The sequence below is a fragment of the Ornithodoros turicata genome, chromosome 2, assembly GCF_037126465.1.
Source record: "Ornithodoros turicata isolate Travis chromosome 2, ASM3712646v1, whole genome shotgun sequence".
NCBI lineage: Eukaryota > Metazoa > Arthropoda > Arachnida > Ixodida > Argasidae > Ornithodoros > Ornithodoros turicata.
This window is the reverse complement of record NC_088202.1, coordinates 54,200,944-54,227,010: the sequence shown is the minus strand read 5'-3', so window position 1 is coordinate 54,227,010 and position 26,067 is coordinate 54,200,944. Positions and strand designations below refer to the sequence as shown.

The 26,067-nt window shown below is 47.9% G+C and overlaps 1 protein-coding gene across 2 annotated transcripts in view; it reads right to left on the bottom strand.

Annotated features, from left to right (window-relative positions):
- The window catches only part of LOC135385418 (dual specificity tyrosine-phosphorylation-regulated kinase 1A-like), a 98,775-nt gene that overhangs the window by 28,292 nt on the left and 44,416 nt on the right, over positions 1–26,067 (bottom strand). For both annotated transcript variants that reach the window (XM_064614723.1, XM_064614722.1), the window contains one exon: positions 273–481. In XM_064614723.1, the coding sequence (XP_064470793.1) occupies positions 273–481 (209 nt within the window). The remainder of the gene's footprint in view (positions 1–272; positions 482–26,067) is intronic.

The window sequence follows — 26,067 nt, the reverse complement described above, 5'->3', positions numbered from 1 at the left end:
CATTTTGCACAGTGTGCAACCATTACTTTTTAACGAGAGTATTAGCCCACTTAGTAGTTTTGCCAGGCATATATTTTGGGAATGCATTTTGGGAAATATGTATTCTACCTTATTTTTCTATAGGAACTTTACATGGAAAGAAGGATTTCACCCCATTTCCCTTTCCTAAATGCACTACCAAAGGTACAAGTTAGGAAAGGGGGAGGGGCGTTGAATCCCGGAAACATTCCATGTGCACTACTCCACCAAAAGGGTTAAACACAGAAACTTGCCTCGTTGATGTGCTTGTAGGTCTTGATGAGGTCTACGCTCAGCTTGCGTAGTGGCGCTTGCCCAGGGTCCCTGAACTTATAGGGCAGGGGCGGCTGCTGCAGCTGCTGCTGCTCTACGGCAGCAGCCATGGCCGCGAGCTGGTCTTGTGTCACCAGACGACCGTACGTTGCCCCGCCCTTCACCCCTGCTGCTACCGTCGGTTGATCCCCTGCAAGACACAAAAACAGATAAAAATGAAATCTTTTTGTTCATCACAATCTCAGTAACAGCAGAAAGCAACCACAGCAGACTAGGGTAATACGAGTTACTGACACAGTGATAATTTTCTCAGAATTGCACGATGCTCGTACAGTCATGTCTCATTACCGGGAACGAGCCTGCTACCATTGGATTTTGTCTCGGTTATCCGGAATTCATTATCCGTATCCGGACAGCAAGTACGAAGAACAGCCTTCTAGGATGTAGGTCGTTCTGATCGTTTATCCGGGAAAGCGTGAACATCCTCAGTGTCTGGCACGTACTGTGTTCGCATTATTCCGGAAAAGGGTCACATATCACCGGGGCATTCTGTACTGTTTGACTCCCCTTCCTTCGGAGGTCACTCCCTTTTGGTGTGTGCAGGCGCACGGCAGAGATGGTAGACGATAAGCGAAAGAGGTACCCTGTATCCAATGGGCGCAAGAAATCCACACGTGAACATCAATGTCCAGGCCGTCCGAAAGCCTCGCTTGTCTTCTGGCCTATACCAAATACATTTGCAAAAAGGCAAAGACATGTGCAGGATCAACTTTCTAAGACATTACCTTTCTTTGAACAGCAGGGTGACTCAGCGAGCGCAGTGGCTATGACCGAATTTCTGTCGCACGCGTGCCAACTAATTTGAAGCAGCTCACTTTGCGTGAACTTTTGAAGTGACGATCTTTTCCTTGTTTCCTTTTCTTTAGCTATAAAGAGGTGTCACAAATTTCTCGGGCTTCCGCGGAAGTTTGCCTGGTCCGGTTATCCGGAAATTCGTTATCCGGACGAAAAGGGACGACTCCCGAGGTGTCCGGATAATCGAGACATGACTGTATTTCGCTTCAGACTAAATTACTCTAAGCAGGTGGGCAACCACATCGCACCAATGTCGCATTCAAACTCTCGCAGCACCACAAATATACTTGGGGTCCCTCGTGTTGTTTATGACTCATCCAGTAATGCAGAATCAATTCCAAGCTCATTTTCGGACCAACAATAACTCAATTATGACAAATGTAGCTCTGATACAATTGTGATAAAAGTTGACTCTGTTCGGTGCTACCTTGAACTAAAACGTTTGTGTATACAATCTGTATAGCTGCTGGTTTGCTGCCCTGGGTTCTGGCCTTTGCTGAGCACGTCCGGCACTTTTTGGCACACCCGTGCACTCATGTATATCAACATGAAGGAAACGGGATAAACAAAACATAAAAATAATAAAAACCCTCGAGCCTTCACCTTTTCATCCTAACACCGCAAGGAAACGCTGCCAAAACATTGCTGTGTGGAGAGAGTGACGACAAAGACTATAGCTCAGACACTAACATCCCAATGGCTTGTTGCTACTGTTCTTGCAGCAGCGATAAAAAAAGAAAAGAAAAAAAGTAGCTTCCAGATCCCAAAGTGGGTGTAATTAGGTGCAATCAACAGGAAACCGTTGTCATTTCTTTCTTACCAGCAAAGGCAGGTAGTAATGCAAGACTAACGGGATGCTACATTGTGTGATCTACATTGCTACATTGTGTGATGCTACATTGTGTGATGCTACATTGTGTGAAGCATAAAAATGCTTCCTGGCAGGACCGTACATTGCATTCTATGTCCTGTGTTAATGACAAAGAACATAAGACAATGGATTTTCGCATATAAATCGCACTTCGGTTGCTACATCGAGAGTTGTGCATTGGTCGTAGCTCTCTTGTCAGCTGGAGATGTCAGCGAGACAATAGCAGTGACATCTGCACTGTCAATGCAGGATGCCGGACATCTGCACCTGTTGCAGGCCTACAGAGTGGGAGCCTTTTCTTTTTTAAAAATGTCTTCAGTAGATTTGAGTGAGAGAAGCAGGTGTGAATAATTTGGCACCAGAGGTTCCAAATACAAGTGGGAGGGTTCAAAAAGAATAAGGTCTTCTGACATCACTTTTTCTCTCGAGCTTCCTTAAATTGTTAGCTTCCTTGAAGTAGCACAGAAGTCATTTTTAACATCCAGTTTTCTTCCTATAAAACTGTTAAGTAGGCCAGTAAGATGCACCATGCGAAGTAATTTACACCACAGAGTCATAATTATCGCAGAAATTGAATTTAAAATATGCCGCAAAAAGCGACCCTGCGCAACGGTGGTGAAGAGCAGTTCCTGCCTGTGATCTGCCTGGAACCTCGCGCTGACGCTATAAGGAGAACGCTCGCCGATTGGCCTACAGAAATGTTGTCTGCTACTCCGCTGTCGTCTGCTACTCGGCTGTTCGGGGTTCTGATAAAGCCTTTCTCCTTGCTCGGTAATGCTTCGGCCGCTCCTCCTATCCCCAATTCTCCGGGAAAACTGGCAAAACAGGTTTACGGTGGCAAAGGGACAAGGCGCTGACCCCCACTGACCGGCAAACCAGAACGAGTCTCCTTATGCCGTCATCGGTGACGTGCCATCATACCTCCTCATCCTCGTTATAGCTGGAGTGGCGAGTTAAGGGTGAAGGCGCGGAGCTATGTTTATGTGAGTTTTTTTCTGGGAAACAAATTGCACACATCAAAACCTTTCGCGCTATTCGGTATAATGACACACACACTTTCATCAGATGTTTTAATCTGGAATTTTTTTGGATGGCCCTCTGTACTCCTTTAAATTGTTTTGGGTACAACAATACGTCAATAAAAGGATCACGTGACAACTACAACTCCCACTGCGGCCTTTGTATGCAACTGGCCATTTGTACTTGGGAATACTGTCTTACCATGCAAACACCAACTTCCTGCTCCACACCTTGATCACATACACCTATGGGAGTTAACACTGTACAGTGCTGGACAAAAGTTTACGGAACACGCTCCAGCGCATTCCTTCCTTAGAGTGACACACTAGCAGCGTATGGTACTGTACGGAATCGCAAATAGGTGACTGGGTTACCTAGGCACATGTCTGTATTTCTGTGTGGTCCCATTCTCTGCTAGCCTTTCACTGTGAGGAAGAAATGTGCCGGAGCGTGCTCCGTAAACTTTTGTCCAGCACTGTACACCAGAAATAAGGTCTACCTAACTATGATGGAAGCCTGGTACCTCGCAGCCTAATAATAATTACACACTCAAAATTGTGTAATCAATTCTTGCACATTTGTCGAACTACAGCTGTAGAAAAACTTTCTTTACACGAAGAATCATTTTACGGACTTTTTGTGTGCCCAAAATTCTAAGCATCAACAAGTACGGCTACGATTATGACATCAATTTATTTATTGCAATGTTTGTCATTGATTACCAAATATGTCACCAAAAAGTGTAAGACCATTAACGTGAAAACTCGAGAAGGAGGAAAAATGTATAAGTACATGAGGTTACCGTCTCGGCTGAGAGTTAAGTTAAGGCAAGTCAGCGATGTGTGGCAGTGCACTCGGCAGAGTCAAGATTGCAAGTGACCGTGGTGGTGCCCAGTTCCAACTGGTGTGCAAGCATTTGTGCAGATTTGTGTTATGGACTGACAAGAAACATTGCACGAGAATTGTCACTTGTGGCCACTTCACAGGGCAGTCAAGACCCAGATACCGAAGAAGGCCACAATGCCTAAGAATAAATATGTATATCAGCTTGCTTGATGTCTTCCTACCCTGTTACGTTTACTTTTCTCAGTCAAATGTTGGAAACGTTAACTCGTCTTCTGGATCCTCACTCTCCTCTTTGCCAAGTTATCCGTCGTTGCCAAATATCTGGGAAGCTTAGGTGCGTGGGGCATATTAGTAGGTCGCCCCGAAGTTGGTGACAAAATGCACAAAACAAATAGAAACAGGAGTAACCCATCCCTCCAGAGCATATGTCGTGCCTTAAATTTCAACGCTTGCATAACGCAGGTCACGTACTGACCGCTAATCGTCCCCTTCATCACAGTTGTTACAAATAACGCGCGCCAATATTGGCCGATTGAACTCTACCACGCACGATCTCGCCCGCGAGCCTGGCCCACGACGCAGTGATCTCTATGCCTCAACGAGCCTTACGTGGTGCACATTTTATCCCGAGGATGCATCACTGGAAATACCCAAAGTGTGCACAACAGGGTCTGAGAAAAAACAAACAAACAAACAAAGAGAGGAAAATTTAGGAACGTATTCTTGTATTCTTCACTCGGTCGCGCCCAAGAGTCGCAACATACAAGCTGAGGCCCTCTAGGTCGAACTAGAGGCGCCATTTTCTGGTGAGGAGGCGGGAATTTCCGATCAATTCAATTGGGGTCTTCCGCCAGTTATCGATCGGCGACCGTCTGAGCCCGGCGCACACGGGCCCGGGCCGCCCCAGACGAACGAACGAAGCAGCGGCGCCCTGGGCGGAACAGGAAGAAGTCGACGCAGACGAGGGAGAGCAGACGACGCATCCTCGGAAGGCGGCGCCACCGACCGGAACTCCAGTGAAAAACGGCCGTCCACAATAAACAGTAAAGCCTATTGATGCCTCGCATCTTTCGGTTTGTGCACGGTTAACGAGCTGTGCATAGAGAGATGTGTGTACAACGTGAAACATTGTTGCAGAACCCCCAAAGAAGCCAGCTACTGCGACAGAGCGACGCAGTCGTCGAATGCTTCCGACATCTGCAGCCTTGCAGCACACATTCAGCATTTTGTGTGCTTAATGCAACTTTGGAGACGTCGCCGACAATCAAGGAAGCTTGCACAAAAAACAGTTATACTGTTTGCTTCTTTGTTATTTGAGTTCGGCCCGAACCCCCCTCCACCGCGCCCCCACCTCGCGTGGGCGGTTACCGTGGAACAGGGATCATCCAAATGAAGGCTCCTCAGGGATGCTAGCATGTTTTCTGTGGTGGGACCATACGGATCCCACGGCAAGAGGCACTGCACCTCCCGCCCCCCTCTCCTCCTCCTGTACCACAATCATCTTTTACCCTTCATTTTCCTCTCTCCTCTTGGTGCACCGAGCCGCCACCCCTGAGCAGGCTGACTCGCACCTTCCAAAAATATGACCCCGTACCCCACCTGCAGGGGATACCTAGTTGTTTTAGGTTCAGACACACGTCGGTAATGACACATGAAGTAATTTTAACTGTAATAGCGATTCGCACCCCCCCCCCCCCAATTTTTTGCAACCCCCGTGTTTGCCCCTTCATTTCTCGATGGACCCTGGTACGAATTAGACAGCTGGGATTATCCCTGTCGTGAAACAGCATGCAAACATACGCTGATCACGTTTCATGGGTTTCAACGGACATTTCAGTCAGGGCGTCACACCTGACCTCTGTGATCTATCATAACCCCATCCCTATGCTTGACGCCACTGCTGTTCGGAACATGTACACACGACTTGGAGCCGCGAAATCGGTTATATTACATTCCAGTATTTTTTAATTTTTTTTTATAAACGCAATTTGTCGCCGGAGCACCACACAACCCCAAGTACCATTTTCCCCCTCTTGCTTGCGTTTAAAGCAGGCAGGCAGACAGGCACTGCAAAAATACGAGAAAAACACTGCGGCAATTCTGGCGCGTTATCATCACACCACATATCCTCGTCGGAAAAATTGTGCGTATATCACCCTTCACGCGAGATACCTTTTCTTCGTTTTTTTTTTCTCCCTCTCTCTTCTCATTTCACACTTTTCTATCCGAAGGCGATACGGCCGCAAATTTAGTGGTCATGCTGCCAGAGGCTTCCGCCATTACGCAGGAGCCAACTGCACCATTTAGAGGCTTCCGCCTCCACTCCCACTATTTGCCACTATGTATTTGTTTTTTTGTTTCTCGCCCCACGCACACACTCTTCTTCCCTTTCGTGAACAGAAGGGCGAAGTCCCGAAAAACAGTATGTGTCACAGAAAAAAAATAGAAAGAAAACAGGGACGCCGAGGAAACAATTCTTCCCTCTCTCTTTTTTCTATCTTTCGCGCGTGGCAAAAATAAATAAAAATATGCAGGGCATTCCCTTCAGGCTTGTAAGCAAAAATAAAAAAAAATAATTAAAGATGAAAAGGCTTTGAAACTATCAGTAGTAGTAATTACCCTGATGTTTTACAGAGATAGTGGCAACGTCGTCCAGACAGAAAATGGAGGGATATTCGGATGTTCCTAGCCCCTTTACTCTTTGTTTAGCTTCGAATTTTTGGTACCAAGGACATTTGTAAAGGACGTGATAATCAATTCACTGGGCCTTCGTACAGGGAGAACATGGAGTGCCTAGAAGGCAAGTGGTCCAGCGTAATCCCACTGATTCATCTACAACGAAGCAAAACTACACCGACTTGACCACTACGAATTAGATCTCTGGATCAGATCTCGCTCCTTCAGTTCACGTGTCTCACGCTATATTCGCCCCAAAATAGTGTTCCTCTGAGTGACGCGAAAGTATCATGAAATAAATTTCTACCTCTGAGAAGCATGACGTCATGTGGTGCCCAATCTACTAACGCGTCTGGCAACATTGCACCGCAGAGATCGGTTTCCGTCTCCTCACCACAGCTGCTGGCAGACTTCCAACGTGAGCCTGAGAGCGGAGACGGGCTTTGAGCGAGGTTGATCCGCAATACGAAAATTTATTTTGTCCAGTGTGGCACCAATCCCAATAATTTTAGGCGGACACCGTCAATAAGAAAAACCGGTTCATTTGGCAACGACTACGTACTATATTTTAGTTGAATTTTCCTTTTATGTGAAACAAGCGACCGTGTCATCGAATTCCGTGTCATCGTCCTCGTCTTTTTCCCTATTCCTCGGCCTCAATGAGTTGCTAGCTAATGTTAATAGTGAGGTCTAGTATATAGTACGCTATTGCCTTTACGTACTATAAATACCGTCAGCGGGCATTACGCGTTCCACAAAATATTCGAAAGAACCCGCAAAGCTCCGTAGTTTCGCATTCTCCAAGAGTAGGTGACGCCCGTCTCCGCCCCACGTTAGAAGTCTGCCAGCAGCTTGCGTGAGGAGACTGAAATCGACCCTCGAGAAACTATGACGTCATCTCTTCTCAGAACTAGAAATTAGTTTCATTATACTTTCACGTCATTTCGAGAAACAACATTCTGGGATAATTATATTATTATTTCCGATTACGTGCCTAGAACAGAAACAATGTGGCGGACATAACGGCAAGGACACAGGCCATCTGGTGGTGACGGGCCAAGAGAGTCAAAACCCAACTCGCGTTGAGTTGTCCTCTGTGTTCCTGACTCTCAGGGCTTTGAGCGTGGAACTCCGCGTTGTCGCCATTACTAAACCAGAGAAGCCGAAGTTCCCTCTTATTACCGTGTGAAATAAGGTTCCAACGCACGCTGGTGTACGTTCGCGTGTGTATCTTATCGAACTAACCGCCGTATTCTCACTCCTCCCTCGGGAATCCCTACAGAGCTAAGTGCGCTTGAAGTAGTCCCCCTCTTATTGCTTCGGTCACGCAATCGTCTCCGTTGAACGATCTCATTGTCTTCTACTGACGTACTGTCTTCTGACGTATCCCACAACAGCGATGCCGCCACAGTCGTCCTCTCGTTTGACGCTCACTCGGAGCACTCAGAGCTGCTGGGAGGTGGTCCAGCGCGCCCGCGTGCTTGTTTGATTGTGAAGCTACAGGAGAGGTTAACCTCAGAAAACGGCTTGCTACTCCACCCATGAGTGGAGGGAACGGCAAGGGAAGGTGCTGCGAACAGTGCGCTTGGAGAATCAAAGGCAGGACCCCTCGAATCGCACCTTCTTAGCCCCAATAAAGTCGTTTTTAAAGATGGAAATAACTTCTTTTCGCGACGGTTCGGCCGTTGTATAAACGCAGCAATTATTTACTCCTTTCTGGTGTAAAATAAAATGTAAAAGTGGTGTAGAAATGTCTCGAGCCGTGGCATACACCTTCGTGGTGTAAGTTTCACACCCTTCCAGATGGTGCATTCTGCATTTCAAAGGGCATATTCTACAGAAAACACCATTTCGTAGGGGTGTATCCTATTTAAAACGGCGTTTCAATGGGTGTATTGCAAACACCTCCTTGAATACTGTTACTGAACCTTTAAGTGGAGTTTAGGAAATAAATTAGAGGTGTTTATCCACAAAAACACGCCTGAAGGGTGTAAAAATATTTGTGGTGCACGCCACACAAAGGCTCTGAGTGGCACCATTTTGGGGAGAAATTCACACCTCTGGGACGCGTGATCGAGACAGACAATTTTCGGCGCCTACACCCTCCGCAGATGCTGTACTTCGCCTCACGATTCCGACGTCGAAGCGGACGTCATCAGCACGGGTACAATTTTCCGGCTTTCGGTTATGAAAAGCTTTCAGTGTCCACACATTGTGTGGTTCCATCCTGGTGAACAGACCTAATGTCCTCTTTTTCCAGCGGCGATAACAATATCGAGAGAGGAGACGGGCAATCGCACTGTAGGCTCAAAAAAAATATTGCACCTTCTTATTTTCGAGGGGGAAAGAAATGATAAAAAGCGCTCTATTCCACCGGGAGACCAAATTGGGGCCAGCAGGGTGACGTAACTGCTAGGCTTGTCGGTTTCGGTTTTACAGTTGCCCGTGGTCGTGTGCATATCACAGTTTCCCATCGGGTCAATCCCACACCACCGACGCTCTATGCTAAAAGCACTGATGGGCAATAGACCTCTACCAGAGAAACGTCATAATGACGTTGGTAGACCGACTGAAACCGAAACAAATCGGAAGGGGAGGGCTGCGTTCCACGAATGGGCACTTGTCCGTTGCCTCCTATTGAAAGAAAAGTAGGACCGAAGGTCGTTTCCCTTTCAGGGACCATCGTAATCCCCTCAAGACCGTGGCTTTCGGGCGCGACCTTGTTCGCCTCTAGCTTCGAGCGTAGTTCAACTCTACCAAATTGGTGGCGCTGTCGAACACTATGACGTCATTTGTTCACAAACAGGGAGAAGTCTAGAGAGAGTTTTCGAGAACCGGTTCAGCAACGATGCTGAAACATGGGCGGCGCCGCCGTGATGGATTCCATTTACTTGGCGGCAGCCAAGTGTTCCTTGGATGGCATAATGGTTCCTTACAAAGTTTCATTCCTCGGAAACCTTGCGGTGTGTTGATATTTCTGGTTCATTGTTAGTCAGACTAAAGGTCAGAAACTCGCCGTAGAAAATATCGGAAAAGACTACTGCCGCCATTTCGAATGCCGTTCTATGTGAGGATGCTCTGGTGACTTAGTACTGTTCAAACGTAACATTTCGTAGATTGTACAATATCTTATCGGTCGAACATACGTGTGGGAGTACGCTTATTACTGTTTTGTGAAAGAATATTTACATTGCATCGGAAAAATGTTCTTGTACTATTCTTAACAAGAGATGGCGCCACATGTATAGAGGCGGTTGTTCCTCTTCGGTCCCCGAAAACTCGTTTTGGCGAGTTTCCGGTCGGTTCCTTGCCAAAGTACCAACCGAGCGATCGACCGTATGCACTGCGCCGGTTCCCGAAAACTCCCTAATGGGACTACGGTCCTCGTTATGAGGGTCATCACCTCTGACAATCTGTACAGCGCCAATTATTGTGACGCTAACGTGCGAGCACTAGCTCGTACGTTAAGCGACGCACGCCAGATTAATGAGCAAATAAGAATTATCTTGGATGATACAGTTAACGACGTGCGGACCGTTGAACGCACTGCCACCCTGCGAGCAATGACATCAGAAGAGAGAGGGTACTCGATAGTTTCTATTGGTTCTCCGAGGCGCGTGACCTCTCCCGATGCCGCTGCCCTTGGGAGCCGATATCGACCAGCTCTCGGCTGTTCATCCATGCCAACGTCGTAACATATTTGACCACACGTTATACAGTAATATTGTATAAAGTGACCATATAAAACTTGCTTCTTTGTTCACTTCTCTGTGGATTAAAGTGACCATTCTCCTCCAATCCCAAGGCGGGACAACTGGGATGAAGCAGGGAGAGTGCTGTCAGTCAACCAACCATCTTTTTTACTTCGCCTACACCCTGGGCCATTATTTTCGTGTTTGCCTTTCTTTTTGTTGTTTTTTAATTTCTACTTATTTGACACGCAGAGTGATAGACAAAGCGTGGGCAAACGAGGTTCGGTTTCGACAAAGTTTTTAAATTGGGAATGACTCGCTTGCCAACACGTTAAGCAGTTTTATTGGCTGCCGATGATGGGAGCCGCGTGGAAGTGCTGTTGTTTAGCCCAATACATCCTCCAATCGGAGTAACGCCGTCCCCAAAACGCCGTCCCCAGGCAGGCTAGAAGGACAGCTAAACAACAAATGAAAAAAAAAAAAAAAAACATCGGGACACCGCCTGCTAAACACCGTGTGCTAAGCATAACGTGCATTTCTGTTGCTTCACTTTTAATAAATGTGACTCCAACACTCTTGAAAATTAACTTCACCGCCTAGCACGTTCCTAGCCAACCAACATCTCGAATGATATCGTTACCTGCCTTGATTTATTGAAAACGGGAGCGTACGCCTTTTTTGTGACAATTATGAACAGCATAAGTGTCACAAAAAAGGTGTACGCCTCCCGTTTTCAACAAATCAGTGCAGATAACGATATCATTCGTGATGTTGGTTGGCTAGGAGCGTGCTATGCAGTGAAGTTAATTTTTAAGAGTGTAGAATTAATTGGGATGCTCCGACAGCTCAGGAAAACGCCGGAACAGGGCGAAGAGTGGTCCCATAATGTACAGAATTAATTTTATAGAATCCGCAAATTTTTTAAACATGATTTTGGAGCGCTTCGTAGGAGCACTTTCGACGTAGTAGGGACTTTGAGCAAGAAGGTTTCGACTTCTGCCGCTCCAGTCATATTTCTCTTGCGGAGCGTAAGAAATACGTCTTGGGAAGCCCCCTATTTAGCGCCGCCCTTTCATGGGACAGATCACGCGCTGAATGTTAGAACAGCAAGTGAAGCAATGTTAGAACAGCACGTGACGTCACGCGCAGCCTTTGCGCGCCTTGGAGCCACGTGACATGGGAAAACATGGGGATGCTTCAGAGGTGTCTTTCTTCGGGCCGAATGAGGCAGCAGCTATGTTTTTACAATTTTCTCTCGTAATTGCACGCATACCGCAACAACTCACGGGATGCCCTCCTACTGTGACTTCAGACAACAATATGTTTTCCAATGTCACATGACCAAACATGACGTCACTGCACAAGCCTCATTTCCCCCTCCTGCCCGGGATCGCCAAGCTGAAATTTGGACAACTTAAACTATTTACCGTAATTTCACGCGTATTAGCCGCGGCTTAAGCGCGATTTTTTTTTTCTCACGGGCGCTCTTCGGTTTATCCACCGGTGCGGCTTACGTGATGACTATTTTACCCTGGTATTTCCCCATACGCCGGTTTTAACGAAAGGGCCGACATTGTCTCTGGAACAGCACTGCCCTGCCGATGCACGAACAGTGCTTCACAGGGACGGGTGCACATTCGAGTAGATTGATCTCTGGTGCATTCCCCCATGCAAGCAGCTTTAACGAAAGTGGTGACACTGATTCGCGTCTTCTGGAAGACCACTGACTCATCAATCCACGAAAAACGCCCAACAAGGGCACAATCCGATCTTGGTAGAACTCTAGAACTGACCTCCTTTGTTGTACACTATGCCGACCCTGGAGTATCACCACAAGGTTTATGGTCTTCTCTATGGTCTCCTTTGTCGCACAAATCAGTCGTTTCGTATTGCCCGCGGCTTATCTGCCAGAAAATTTTCAAAATGTTCCTAAAAACGCGTCCTGCGGCTTATCTGTGGTGCGGCTTATACGCGTGAAATTACGGTACTCGCACAATTGACGCGCATTCATGTCATTTGCGCACTTCTAACTTGGACGCCCAAATGTTGGCACTTTATCCCGAGGCTTATCTAACGCAAATGGATCCGAGACTGCGGACTGGAATGCTTCGAAATGTAACGGTAGGTAGTTCAGTGCACCTTGTGCTTAGACACAAATATTTAATGCCAGAGTGCGTGTTTACGCGACTTAACTCGGAATTATGTAATGGCACCCACTACTGGGCATTGAAACATTAAAAAAGGAAGAAAAAAGCACATGTCAGGGTTTCAACCAGGGTCCTTCAATTTTGAAGTCAAATGCTTCAGCACAAAGCTATACTGGCGGAGTGCTGCGTCCGTGCAGTATATCTGACGTGTGCTTTTCGTTCTTCAATCCACGCGGGCGCTAGTTAATGGCCAGTAGTTCCGTGCCGTCACAGCTCACGGGATCCGTGGGCCGCTTTATCTTCGCAAGCAGAATGGCCATACCATCTAACCATCTGATAGAGTGAACGGACTCCCGAGGCTACTTGCACGTGTAAGGAAAGATGAGATCCTCGTAGAACGCGCATTCCGACGATAAAGAAGCTACCAAATTTTTCCTCATTTAAAGTGCCACTCCGGACTCAGAAAATAGCGTTTATTTTATTTAGTCCATGAAAAGAAGGCGCCTCAAGGATTCTATACGCGAAATTTGCAGTCCTGTTTACGAACGCTGTGCATTTCTGTCGATTTTTGGAGATCTGTTGAGCCTCCACAAGTTTCGATGACGTAACGAGCGAGTGACGTAATCGTAAGCCCACAAACTGCAATGATGTCATGTTCTGGAGAGGGCACTCGTCTCCTAGCAACGATGCCGGCGTCCGGGGAGGGTCACGTGTTGGAGAAGTCACGTGAGGCTGGTCGAAAGACGGGAAAATGGGAGAGATGTCTTAACCCTCCTTTGCGTTTTCTCCAAGGTCGGAGCGGTCGGATGTCACGTAGGGCTCCCCGGAAGACTCGAAGGGCAACAACGTTGCCAGTTGAGGGCCGGCGCTCCGTCCGAGCATAACCTGACGTCAAAGCTCTTAAAAAAAATTCTCTAGCTTTTGCGTCACTTGGAGCCTAAATATTTTGCAGGAACGTAAAGTGAGACAAGAAGATTTCAGTAACATAACTTTGGTAGGATTTTGAAGACACGAGATTTAGTCCGTAGTGGCACTTTAACGCACCCTGTCTACTGCTCCACGCATTTGGTGTAAAAAAGGTGCGCCAATTATGCGAGTAAATGCGCTATGTGCAAAGCAACGTTTAGGGAACTTTCGAAGATCGGAAGCGCCCTACGAAAACGATACGATAGAGGAAATCATCGAATCCACACTCAGGAATGTCATGCCGTTAACAAGAAAGGACTGGCGCAACTGGCCTGTTTTTCATTCGGAACATCTTCCAATGTACCAAAACTCGCCATTATTACAAAGTTCGTACAACAACATGTCTGTCGCAACTTAGAAGCACTGTGAGACCCGACCTCGTCACGAGGACAATGTGAACCAGCAGGTGGGCAGAAAAATGCAAACACGCCCCCTTTCACCGGACACGTCGATAACGTCGAGTAAAGCGGTGGAACGCTATTCACCCAACGAAAATACCCTGCCGGTAAATGGACGAACTAGTATCCTGACGGAAAAGACTGCTCAAGGTGCAACCACGAATGCTAGCCCGAGGATCGTCACGAATATGGTGTTTGAGGTTTCGTCGATACCATTTTTTTGTTTTTTTATTGTGTGCCCCTCATTAAAGGTTCATGAAGCATCAAATTGCTAAAAGGGCTAGGCAGAAGCTCCTCCGATATCAATAGTGTTGACCCCATACTGTTCAGACAAGTAGATTGGACAAGTGACAGAACGATTTTGTGTTAGGTGAAACACCCTGTATGGCCCAAAAAGTGCGAGTGCAGTGCGCAACCCTGGTGGTCAGAAACGCTCCTTCTTTCGGCTGACGCCTGACAGTATGCGAATATATGCTCGAGGTACGCACCCAATAGCATCGCGTTACGGATGTTTACCGTTATAAGCAATAGGGAATATGTTTAGACGCAATGATTCGTTTCGAATCCGTATTGAAGAAAGCTGTGAGGTAACCTCAGAATATCTTGAGGTTACTCCAGAAATCCCCATGTTCTGCTGAGCTAACCACAGCAACCATATTTCACTAAAAGCGCTAAAAACAAGGACAACACAAACAGAGAGCGCTTTTTCTTTTTTTTTTTTTTTTTTTACCAACAACCCCAAATGGAGGTTTCAGTGAACCACAGCAACTCCTACGGTTACCCTAAGATGGACTAGGGCGATTTCTAAAGCGCAAAGTCGTGAATTCTTAATCGGTTTTGGAAGCACGGTTTATTACCGCAAGACATGCTTGTATGTTGCATTGTTTACCGACCAGTGGATCTCAAACTTTGCGAGTCTAAGGGACCCCTACCCCGCCCTTTCCCTACCTGCGACGAAGCTTCTGCACCATTACATTCATGCGACTATTAATTGCAACCTCATTGCAAGGAACATACGTATACACTATGACAGTTTGTCTGTTTGCAGGGGCTAGATACATAAAGCCTGCTTACTCGTCGACGTGACGTAACAACTAAGAGTCAGCCAATCAGGATCGTGTTTTCAACGGCCGTAGCCAAACACGCATGTGCTTTCAGAGGTCGAAGCCATGGAGACGAGCCACCGTCAGCCGCATTGCCAGCTACTGTCGTCTGCGAGTAGTGAACGTCCCCGCATATTAAACAGGAAAACAAAATAAAGCGCAATACGGTCCCATATTTTTCTCGAGACTAATTTTCTGCAAAGCGTCTCGCACTTTTAGTCTACACGTTGGAATTTGCGAAGTGAGCCGCAATCATTTGAGAGTTCTTGAATTCGCAGAACGGCCAATCGCGATGTAGCAGACGAAATCTGACTTTATGTGTCCACGTAGCGAAGGAGGGAGAGGAGGTATTAAGCGAGCCTTCTGTATCTCTAGGTGGCGCTGGTAGGGTTTGGAGAAACCACGTGTGGGGGAAATGTCTGTCCACTTACAAGACAGCAATAAGACCACGTACCAACATGCGGAGAATATACGCGGAAACGAAACTTGCCACGGTGCGGGAAAGGCTGCCCCCGCTTTTCGTCGACCGCGCAGTGAACGATTTTTGGCGGCATGCCGCACATCCTCGACCAATCAGGAGGTCAACGGAAGTTACGTGCGTCCTTGCTTTCTTCCGCCCTCCCGCACGAAGAGCACTGACAGCGTCGTTGACTGGAAGGTATGTCGGAGCGGGGCTCACGTTTGTTAACCGGCTAATTTATGAAATTAGAAAATTAGGGAATTAAAAGAGTCAATACTGCCCACATTATAAAGCGTTGCATTAAAACGACTTTTTGGTCCGACATTGAAACAAAATCCGGAAGTAGAGGCAGAGCCGTCCCGAAGCAAACTTCCGCCTGGGGCAGGATAAGCGTGAAGCCCCCCCCCCCCCCTTGCTTTTCAGGATCACGGTCTAAAACGGTGAAAGAACGGTACAACAATACCCCCGAAAAAGTTGCTCTTCAGAGCTCTAAAATTCCCTTCATTGCCCATAATAAGCTCCTGGGACTTGGAGTCCGGCGCCTCCTCTGGGGAAGTCGCCCGGGACGGCTGCCCCTCTGGCCTTGCCCTCGGAACGGCTATGAGTACAGATATGTAAAGTGTATAAGATATTGACTGTCATAGTGTCAGGCAGGTGAAAGCTAAACATTGTTCACAAGAAAAGAATGCGCTATCGCCAGAACGAGTGAACCGAAAGCCTGCGTTGCTCTATGATGTCGATTGCGACTGCGTTATTCTATAGGGTGTTCGTTTGTTTGTTTGTTTTTGTTGTTGTTGTTTTTTTAGCCTTTACATATTTTTTTATTAAAAAAATATGAGAGCAGCACAGATGTCGTTTCTGCAGTTGAGTTCTACTGCCAGGCGGAGGTCCTCTTGAAGTGTGCAACAACAAGATGACTAATTACCTAAAATTCGTTGATTAACATTTTTAACTTTGGGATATCGGACAAAAGCGAGATAGGTGTCGGAGCGAACCGAAAACCGGAACCGAAAACCAAAAAAAAACGCTATTTTGATGCGAACCGGAACGGAATCGAAACCGTATACGTTTTTTTCGCTCAGGAGGGAAACCGAAAAATATATTTAACGGTTTTCGGTCAAAGAAAAAACTTCGCCGGTTTGGACTACGGATAGGCGAATGAAACAGACGTCGTGTGCTCTGAAGTCATGTCATGAATACTATACGAGGGTTACGGTTACGGTGCAATGTATGTTGGTATACTATGACCCTTAGGCTCCCTTTGTAATGGTTTATCGTTCGCGCACGCACACACACTTAGAGGTAGATGTGACTCTCTAGCAATGTGCCGTAGTGTTCGTTTTAATTTGATCCCCGAAACTCCCCTCAACTAAACAGCGACCCAGGGGGCTGCATAACGGCTCCTTTATCGCTATTGTCGCGCAACGCGTCCCTTGTTTGAGAGCAGCTAAGTTGAATACATTTACGTATACGCGAGGCAAGCCCGTGCGAAGTGGCAACTCTTTTGTGGACAGGACACGAAGAAAATAAAACGGAGCCGTCGAGCGCGTTTGTGAGAGAGGGCGTTCCTCGATTTGCGTCGTACTCGTGCGGTGGTGCTTGCTGGCTATACAGTAGCAACAGACATTCGGATGGGACGCGATCGCTCCAACCCAGCAAGAAAGTACTTTACGTATGACATCACGACAAACAAGTCCGTTTGTAGCATGCGCTTCAAGAAAGGAGAAAGCCCACTTGAACAGACAGTAGCCTACAGGAACCAGGAGCTACCAATTTCACAGCTGCCTATTAATATTAAATACCATGTATGCGGAATAAACGGGTTTACATTTGGTAACGTTTTTTTTATTTGTAGGGATGAACATTCCCAGCAGAAGCGGAACCGGTTAAAAACCGGTATGAACCGTTATTTTTTTGCTCCGGAGCAGAACCGGTACCGGATCGTTTATGATGTAACCGGAACGAAAAACGTTTCGGTTCGACACCCTGGCATAGCAGGTCGAGGAACTATCCTACTTGCCAGCCATTTCACGTTTAACAAATCCTGAAACACACACGTGCGCTAAAATATCCATCCCCGAATTCTGATATGCAAATGAGCCGAAACTGATACCGCAGCGACCGGGAACGCGGGGAGTACAGCGCTCATTTCACGTCAGAGGGCCACGTGATTTTGAGCGATAGAGATGATTGGAGTAGGTCCCGCTCAGGTGGCCAGATAAACCGCTTTCCGGAACAGATAAGCCTCCGTCGGCGAGGGTGACGCGCTCCTCAGGCGCGCTTTTGCGGTTTCGGCTCATTTGCATATCAAAATTCGGGGATGGGTATTTTAACTGAGTGCGTGTTTCAGGACTTTTTTAAACGTGGAATGGTGTTCAACGAGGATACTCTCTCTATCTGCCATCTCGTTTTTGCGCAAAATTCCCTAATTAAAGAGTTAACTAATGAAGTTCAGGTAATCAGTCATCGTGTAGGGACATACGCTCTTCCAGAGGATGTCCGCCTGGCCGTAGAACTCATCTGCAAAAACAACATATGTGCTGCTCTCATAGTTTTTTTTTTATAAAAATTCTGTAAAGGCTAAAAAACACCCTGTATGATGTCGATTTCGCAAAAGAACGTTAACTATACAGTTAATAACTAGACTTCGCTGTCGTTCGCCATCTCGTCAGACGCGGCCTCAGAAGCTCTCGCTTTTGACAAGATCTCGCTATGCAAAGTCGCGGGCAGCGGCGGTACAGCGGAGGCGGCACACATGCGCGCGGCAAACTGCACAGCCGGTGCGCACATCGCTACCGCATGTGGGTACCGCCCCTATAACCCAGAAAGGTTACTTGCATGGGTTCACAGAGGAAACCACGTGCGTCTCACCTTTAGATATTACCCCCTAGTTAGGACCCAGTGAGGTCGCTCAACAGATAATAAGGGGTAGACGGAACAGCGCAGACAGCTGACCTACTTGCACAGCGTATTTCGAATTTTTTTCATGAATGGTGAATCCATACTTGATATGTATCCTTCGCTGTATAGACTGTGAAACCCGCGAACAACTTTCTCGTGGGGCTTTTTCGTCGCCGTTGTACGCGACGCGGCGTACGCATGAAAACGCGTCGTACGGTTATTGCTATACACATTCTGTAGCGCTGAATGACCGGCCGCGGAATCCCTCTGGTTTGGTTCCACAACCCGCGCGTCCACAAATGAGATTCGACACCAAAGGGGGTCCCGAGATTTGATCCCGTCCGTACAACGTCGCGGACGGAAAAAGCATACTCCGCCACGAACTTGCGTGTTTCGGTGAGCAAAGAAATTGAATTGCTCCGGTCCTTCTACCCAGGGGCCCAGATTGCGTGCATGGTCGTGGTAAAAATATCCGGTGTTTGCCACACGCCGCTTCTTGTCTCCTTGTCACGCTTAATGAGAACGCGACACACCATATCCCTGCGGGATATCACGTACGTCTAAACTATTCAAAAGCGTCGCAAAGAGCCAGCGCGCGTTATTCAGTGGAAGCGCGTCACAAGTCCAAGCTTTTCCGGGAAGAACCGCTCATGAGAAGATGCCGTGCAAACCAGTGGCGTAGCGGTAGCCAGAAAAATATTTCGGCAGGGGTTCTATGGAGCACGACCTACTACTACTAAAGACCTGGACATCCGCAAAGCTCCCAGCACCGGGATAGTAGTTCTGGCAATCGCCGCTGCGCTATGTGATTTGGCGCTACTTAGCACTATTCGCTACCACGGGATTTGCCGAAACCGCGGCAATGTACGATGGGCTGTGTTGACAACGACGAAGAGGTACGGAAGAGGGTAGCGCGTGCTTAGCAACAGCCTAGTAGCCCTGTATAGCAGACGAACGACGGTGGCAATGATGATAGTAGTGCATATGTCATTTCCTCTCCCCAATAATGCTATGTGGCGCTTGCAGCGGCCACCAGCGTAACTAACACATGATCCGGCTCTCCCATGGGCAGTTGCCATTTGTCCAGGTCTCTAGTATAGAGTAGGTCGTGCTATGGAGACTTTACAAATGGGATGAGAATTTCACCGCCGATCGTTTCCCTCTCCAAATGCATTACCAAATGTACGATTCCGGGGGCTTTTGAACCCCTCCCCTCCCCCCTGGTGCTATCCTCGTGCCTTGGTACAGCCGCTAGGCATCAAAGTACGGGATCCCTTGCATACATTATGAGTGTTGAATTACTGTACCACAATAAGAATTAGGGATTATTTGAATCATCAACGGCGTAGTGTCACTCAGTGCAGCCTCCAGATGCACAGAATTAACTTTGCGTTTCAGTGGTGCGATTTGGGGCAAACAGCGCGAAGCACAGAAGCGAGAAGCGTCTTCACCAGTTGGGGTCTGGGTTAGAACTGTCTTACAAAGAGAAAAGACTGTACAAAGAGGCATAGAACTGAAACTCGATAAACCTATGTACAATACACGGCGTTACAGTGAGGAGCGAGCGTGTGGGGGATCGTCCCGAAAACGGTCGGTCACGAATTGTCCACTGCTGTCACTGTCCGCTCCTCCGTTCGCGTTGAGTCCGTGTTCTGTTACATCCTCCCGGCCGGCAAAATGGGGTGTGGGAGTTAAGAACCACTGCATTGCAATGGATACAGATGTTGTACTGCACGGCGCAACAGGGTGCCACTTGGCAAACCCAGGGTACACGAACGAATATGACCGCCCCTTCCAGCACGATGAAAAGTGCCGTCTTCCCTCGAGTCGCAGTCCAAGTGACGATGTCTTGTACTTGTTTATCGGATTTTCACGAACCACCTTACTGACGTCAAAATATGCCTCATGTTGAGCCCGTCTTTTCCAATACTCCCCAGCCTCCTGTAACTCAGACGTGACCAAAGGGCCTCGTCTCCTGTCGCCAACTGCGTTGCGGGATTTGGATGAACCCATTCTTCGAACCCATGCGGTGACGTGGATGAGCCTTTGTAGCTTGCTGGCTCGTTCGTTTCCTAGAAGAGATGTTTTCCCGGGGACGAAGTGGACAGCCACTGACTTTGTGATCTGTCGTTCCTCTTCAACTGCTTTGTAAATCGCCTCGGATGTTGCGTCGTCCGTTTGCAAAGCCTCAGGTGAAAATTTGAGCTGCGTTGACGCAAGCCGTTCCGGTCCCCTGAGCCACAGATAACTGTGAGATACGTTCTTGATAGTTGTCCCACGCGTTCGCAAGTCAGCGAGGGTTTGTGGATCCGAGCAATGTGACCAGCTCTGGTTGTCATGAAGTTTCTCTTGTTGTTCTTTACATGGCAGGGACACATTGTAACGGTCTTCGTTGCGTTTGAGGCTATCCGTGAAATGCCTCATTACTTCAGCACCAATTTCAGTTGGAGATTTAGGGTCGTCTGTGATGCCGATAACTTCCAGATCCTCAAACCTCGTTAGGCACGTTTCAGCTGTGTCTACTCTCAGCACACAAACGACAAGGTTGGCGCTTTGCCTCACGGCAGCTTTTGTAGATAGTGGGCCCTGGAATGTCCATCCAAATGTAGTTTCGATGGCTGCTAGGCTGTCGTTCGTTTGAGATTTCCGCACTTGGCCGGTAAGAAGCTTCCACATTTGGTCGGATCCGAGGAGAGAGCTCATACCGTGGATCGCTGGACATGGTGATTGCAAAATCACATCAGCTAGGAAACCTCCGTCGTGGTGGACCTCTTTTACAAACTCGCTCTCCACCGGTGTTTGGACGAGGTCATTGCATATAAACGGTATCACGATGGCGTCAAGCGTTACTTCGGTTGGAGTGTGCTGACTTTTCACGCGCACTCGGACAACATTGTACCTGTTGCCATTTGCGGGTTTGGCGTTAGCAAACGTATTTACACGTAGCGCTATTGTATCAACAACATTCAGCTTCAGCAATTTGGCAAGATCCTCACGAATAAATGTCCTTTGACTGCCGCCATCGATAACTCCGCGGAAGTAGACAGAGCTGCCTTCGTTGACGGCAAATGCCCTAAAAGTTTGAAGCATAATTTGGGTTTCGCTTGCAGGTGCAGCCATGTTCGCAGGTAGCACTTCAGCTTCGGCTGTAGCATCTTGTTTGTCATTCGGGGAATCATTCTTTTTGGTAGTAGATCTTGTCCATTTTGGATCGCATAGGGAAGTCGCATGTCTCCCGTTGCAGTTAGCACAAACAATTCCGGAACGGCATTCGCGTGATCGGTGGCCGGTTTTAGTACATCCGAAGCATCGTTGTTCCTTTGCTAACTTCATTTTGCGTTCTTCTAGCGGCATTGCACTGTTACACTTCATTGTCGTGTAAGTTCCGGATTTGCAGAAGATACATGCGTCTGTTCTTTTACCAGTGGTGTTGTAGAGAACATGCGATGATGGTGGACGAGCTTTGTGAGCGTCTTTACTGCGTCCATAATTGCTGTCCTGCCTTTTATCTGTTATGCTGACACCTTCCATACTCTCGATTTCGATTCTGATAAAGTTGAGGATATTTTGAAGCTCACCGGATGTGTTTCCTTCCGGCTCCGAGGATGTTTCTGTGCTGTCCGAACTACCCCTTGCGTCATATAAAAGAAGCCTTTTCTTTTGGCGTTGTTAGTCCAGTGCCAGGTCTGTAGGCAAGCTCGAGAGAAGAATCTCGCACAGCATCGGTGCATAGGTCTCGCTTGCTACACACGCCTTCAATCCTCGGACGTGCGTTTGAACATGGTCGTACAGCTTGCGAAGCCCGTACATATCACGTGATGATTTGATGTGCTGGAGTGTCCGAAGCCTTGACAAATGTTCCCTTTCGATGCGTTTTTTGTCACCAAAACGTACTGTCAGCTCCTCGATGGCTTCTGTATAACACTCCTCTGTTGCTTGGAGACCAGAAATTTCGGTTGCTGCAGGTCCATCCAGCAGAGACCGTAGGTAATAGAATTTTTCTGCTTTGGAGAGTGAGGTGTTATCACGGATTGCTCCTTTAAACTGCTCCCAGAAGGTTCCCCACATTGACAGCTCGTCGCGGAACCTCACCAGATGCAACTTGGGAAGTTGGATGCCATTGGATTTTGATTTGTCGTTGACTTGTGGCGACGACTCACTCACTTGAGCAGACGTTGTTGCGACTGGTGTAACAACAAGTGCGGATATATTGGTTAGTAAGTTAGCCATGGCACTCACTGCGTTGTCTTCGTATTCCAGCGCTGTATCCAGTTCGGATTCGATGTCATCGTCCTTTAGGTACTGTTCGAACTCGTTATTTAGTTGTTTGAGCTCTTCGTTGCTGACCCGTAGTCGTTCTAGAAGACTCTCAAGTAACATCCGATCCGGCGATTCGTTTGCGATAACCGTAGATGCTTCGCCGATGAATTTCGTCTCCTGACGTCTTCTTGATGAACGCTTCTGCTTTGCTCGTTCCATAACTGCAAGGTTGCTCGTTGAGGTCCGAAGAAATATATCCCGGGTTTCGGCACCAGAAATGTGTTGCAAACTCGCAGCCTCGTTAAATGGCGCGAAGCACAGAAGCAAGAAGCGCCTTCACTAGTTGGGGTCTGGGTTAGAACTGTCTTTATTTACAAAGAGAAAACACGGTACAAAGAGGGAGAGAACAGTGAGGAGCGAGCGTGTGGGGGATCGTCCCGAAAACGGTCGGTCATAAATTGTCCACTGCTGTCACTGTCCGCTCCTCCGTTCGCGTTGAGTCCGTGTTCTGTTACACACCGTTTCAAGTATATTGTCTTTTGCTGGTTAAATATATAGGGAGAAACAGATGAATGGACAATGCAATTCGTTGGTTGAACAAGATTTTATAGGTTGTAAGGTTTCAAGCTTATTTTTGTTGATGTTTGAGCACTCCAAAACTATTTCAACAACGCCCCCGACAAAAATGAGGGTAAGTACTACCTTGCTATACTTAGAGGTCTGTCTTTACCCAGCTTTACCTATCCATCTGTGAGAACGCCTAGGCATATTTCGGTTGCGTATCCCGTGGTCTCGTACTCAACCTTCCCTCCCATCTGTGTTGAGTCTGGGTCTTTCCACGCACCTGTTAAAAGTTACAGCCACTCCGCAAGCCGTCTGCGTTTCTGAAAGGTTTTCCGTCCGGCGGAAGTAACCCGATACAACCGGAGTCCTTGAAAGACGTTCGTGCCGCCACGCACATAGCGATGAACTGCAAGGTTCGGGAACCGGGCAAAGATTTCAGACGCGTTCTCGTTATCTGCTCAACACGAGAATTTAGATTTTACAGAAACGTAAGCATTAGCAACAATAGCTTGGAGGACGCCACGAGGGTGTGGTGTCGAAAAAAAAATTGATTAGCCATATCGGCGAATGTCGCCAGATTTCGCGGCGATCATAATAATACACGGGCAAATCCAAGAGCGAGAGACCCGCCTATTGCACGCCATTCCCTCCCCCGCGTCTTTCCCTTTGCCCGTCCCCAGCTTCACTCTATTAGAGATATTGCGTGAGTGATTCACCTCTCTCGCCTCCCGTCATCACTATCCACATCGTCATTCTTATTATTCATATTATCGTGCATCATATTAGCCATAATAACTGTCTTGTTTATGGAAAATGAAGCAATTTCTTTCTTGAGAAGCGTCATCGAATGAAGAGAGCGAGGGAAAGACTGATAAGATGAGACAGATAAATCTATACTAAGAAAGCTTGGGGCCCGATCTTCAACTTGTCGTTATGCCGAAACGCGGGTTAAATGCATCACTTCGGCCCGTAATTCGCCACAAGCTCTTGCGCGAGCCTACCAAAGCGGCTTTGGAAAGCGCCAATTTGAAATACAACGATCACGATCGCTACGCGAACGTTCAAGATTGGGCCCAGATCTACGGGAACAATAGAAAAGCGATACAACACATTTGACCCTTCGTGTCGTGTTCACATTTCATACTTTCTTAGTATGGAGGGGGATACTTCCTTTTCTTTTCACTTCCGCTTCTCTCTCTTCTTGACCACTAGCCAAGCGAACGACAACGAAAAACGGTACCGTACAGGCCCGGACACATTGGCTTCCGAGGAAGCGCCAACCAATGAACCCGAACACGCGGCATCATCCCATATCAACATCACCTCACGGTAGTCTGATCTATAGAGCACTGCACGGGCCACGTTCTTGGGCCCCGAGTCCGGCATACGTTTGATTTACCCGCTCGGGCCCAGCCCGAAAGCTCCATACCTATCCCGGCGCACGCCCGAGGAATTTATAGTTTTGTCGGCACGAGAAATTTCTGGGCTACGCGGCCCAGTGTAGCGGGCTGTAAAAGTCGACCGTGGCTAACTAGCAGTGGGGTAACACAGGCCCGATCTAGGACCGGCAATGCACGGGCCTGGGCCCACTAAGTCAAACCCGAGCCCGGTCCGCAAAACGAAGGCTTTACCCGGCCCGTGCAGTGCTCTAGTCTCTGGCCTACGTTCATCGAGTGTAGTTCCGAACAGGTGCGTGTGAATACCGGCAAGCGTCGCGACGGCCTTTCGTCGAAAGAAAGTTCCAAGAAAGCACCATCCAGTGCGTGGCCTCAATGAGCGTTACCCCGTCGGCCATCAGAGCCCGGTACGGCGCACCACGTGGCCGGTGAACTTTCTCGAAAGGACGCTGCAAGGACCAAGGCTGAGCGTCGTGACGTCAAGAAGCCATCACGTGAACGGAGGTCGGTGGCCTCCGCCGGGCGGCTGCGTAATGCGGTCCAACCACATTCCGCGCGAAACTTCGCCAGCGCGTCTGCCCCCCAACGAGCGTAGGTGCTTTTCTAGAAAAGGCCCGGCACCAACGCATACACTCCGTTGGTATAGCTAATCACGATATCCCCTTTCATTAAGCACATGTCCTGTGCTGTATCACCGCATATTTGAAAAGGCCCTTCCTACTGCGAAATAATACGTTCACACTTGGCATCAAGGGTTGACCGGGGTAAGTGCGTTGGTACAGCGTAACTCCAGCCTCCCACGACAATACAAAGACAGAGAGGGTTAATGTATCGTAAGACGAGGGTAAATAATGCCAACAGCACATTACACCTGCCCAATATCGAAAGTTGTCTCAGTTGCACCGTTCTATGTGACTTTCCACGCTTATTCTGCTCCATGGGCTCCAAGGCAGATGTTTGCCCTTCTCGAAACAGCTCTTTGCTTACGGCAGGTCATGTTTCAACCTTTTACTATCATTTGACCTCTATGGAGAAAGCTAAAGGCTGCGACGGTTGTAACTTCAATTCAATTCACTCACATATTTTTTCACTTGCAGTACGCCTGCCATGTATGTCTCCCAAGACGATATCGTACGCTGACACCACAACCACCTTTCTCAAGGGCCCATCGCCTGATGAATTACCGTAATCTCACGCGTATTAGCCGCGGGTGATGCGCGATTTTTTTTTCTCACGGGCGCTCTGCTGCTTATCCACCGGTGCGGCTTATCTGATGACTATTTTTTCCTGCCATTTTCCCCATAGGCCGGTTTTAATGAAAGGGCCGACAGTGTCTCCGGAACAGCCCTGCCCTGCCAATGCACGAACAGTGCATAACAGGGACGGGTCCATATTCGAGTAGATTGACCTTCCTGGTGCATTCCCCCAAGCAGTGATTCGTGTCTTCTGGAAGCCCACTGACCCATCAATCCACGAAAAACGCCCAACAAGGGCACAATCCGATCTTGGTAGAACTCTAGAACTGACCTCCTTTGTTGTACACTATGCCGACCCTGGAGTATCACCACAAGGTTTATGGTCTTCTCTATGGTCTCCTTTGTCGCACAAATCAGTCGTCTC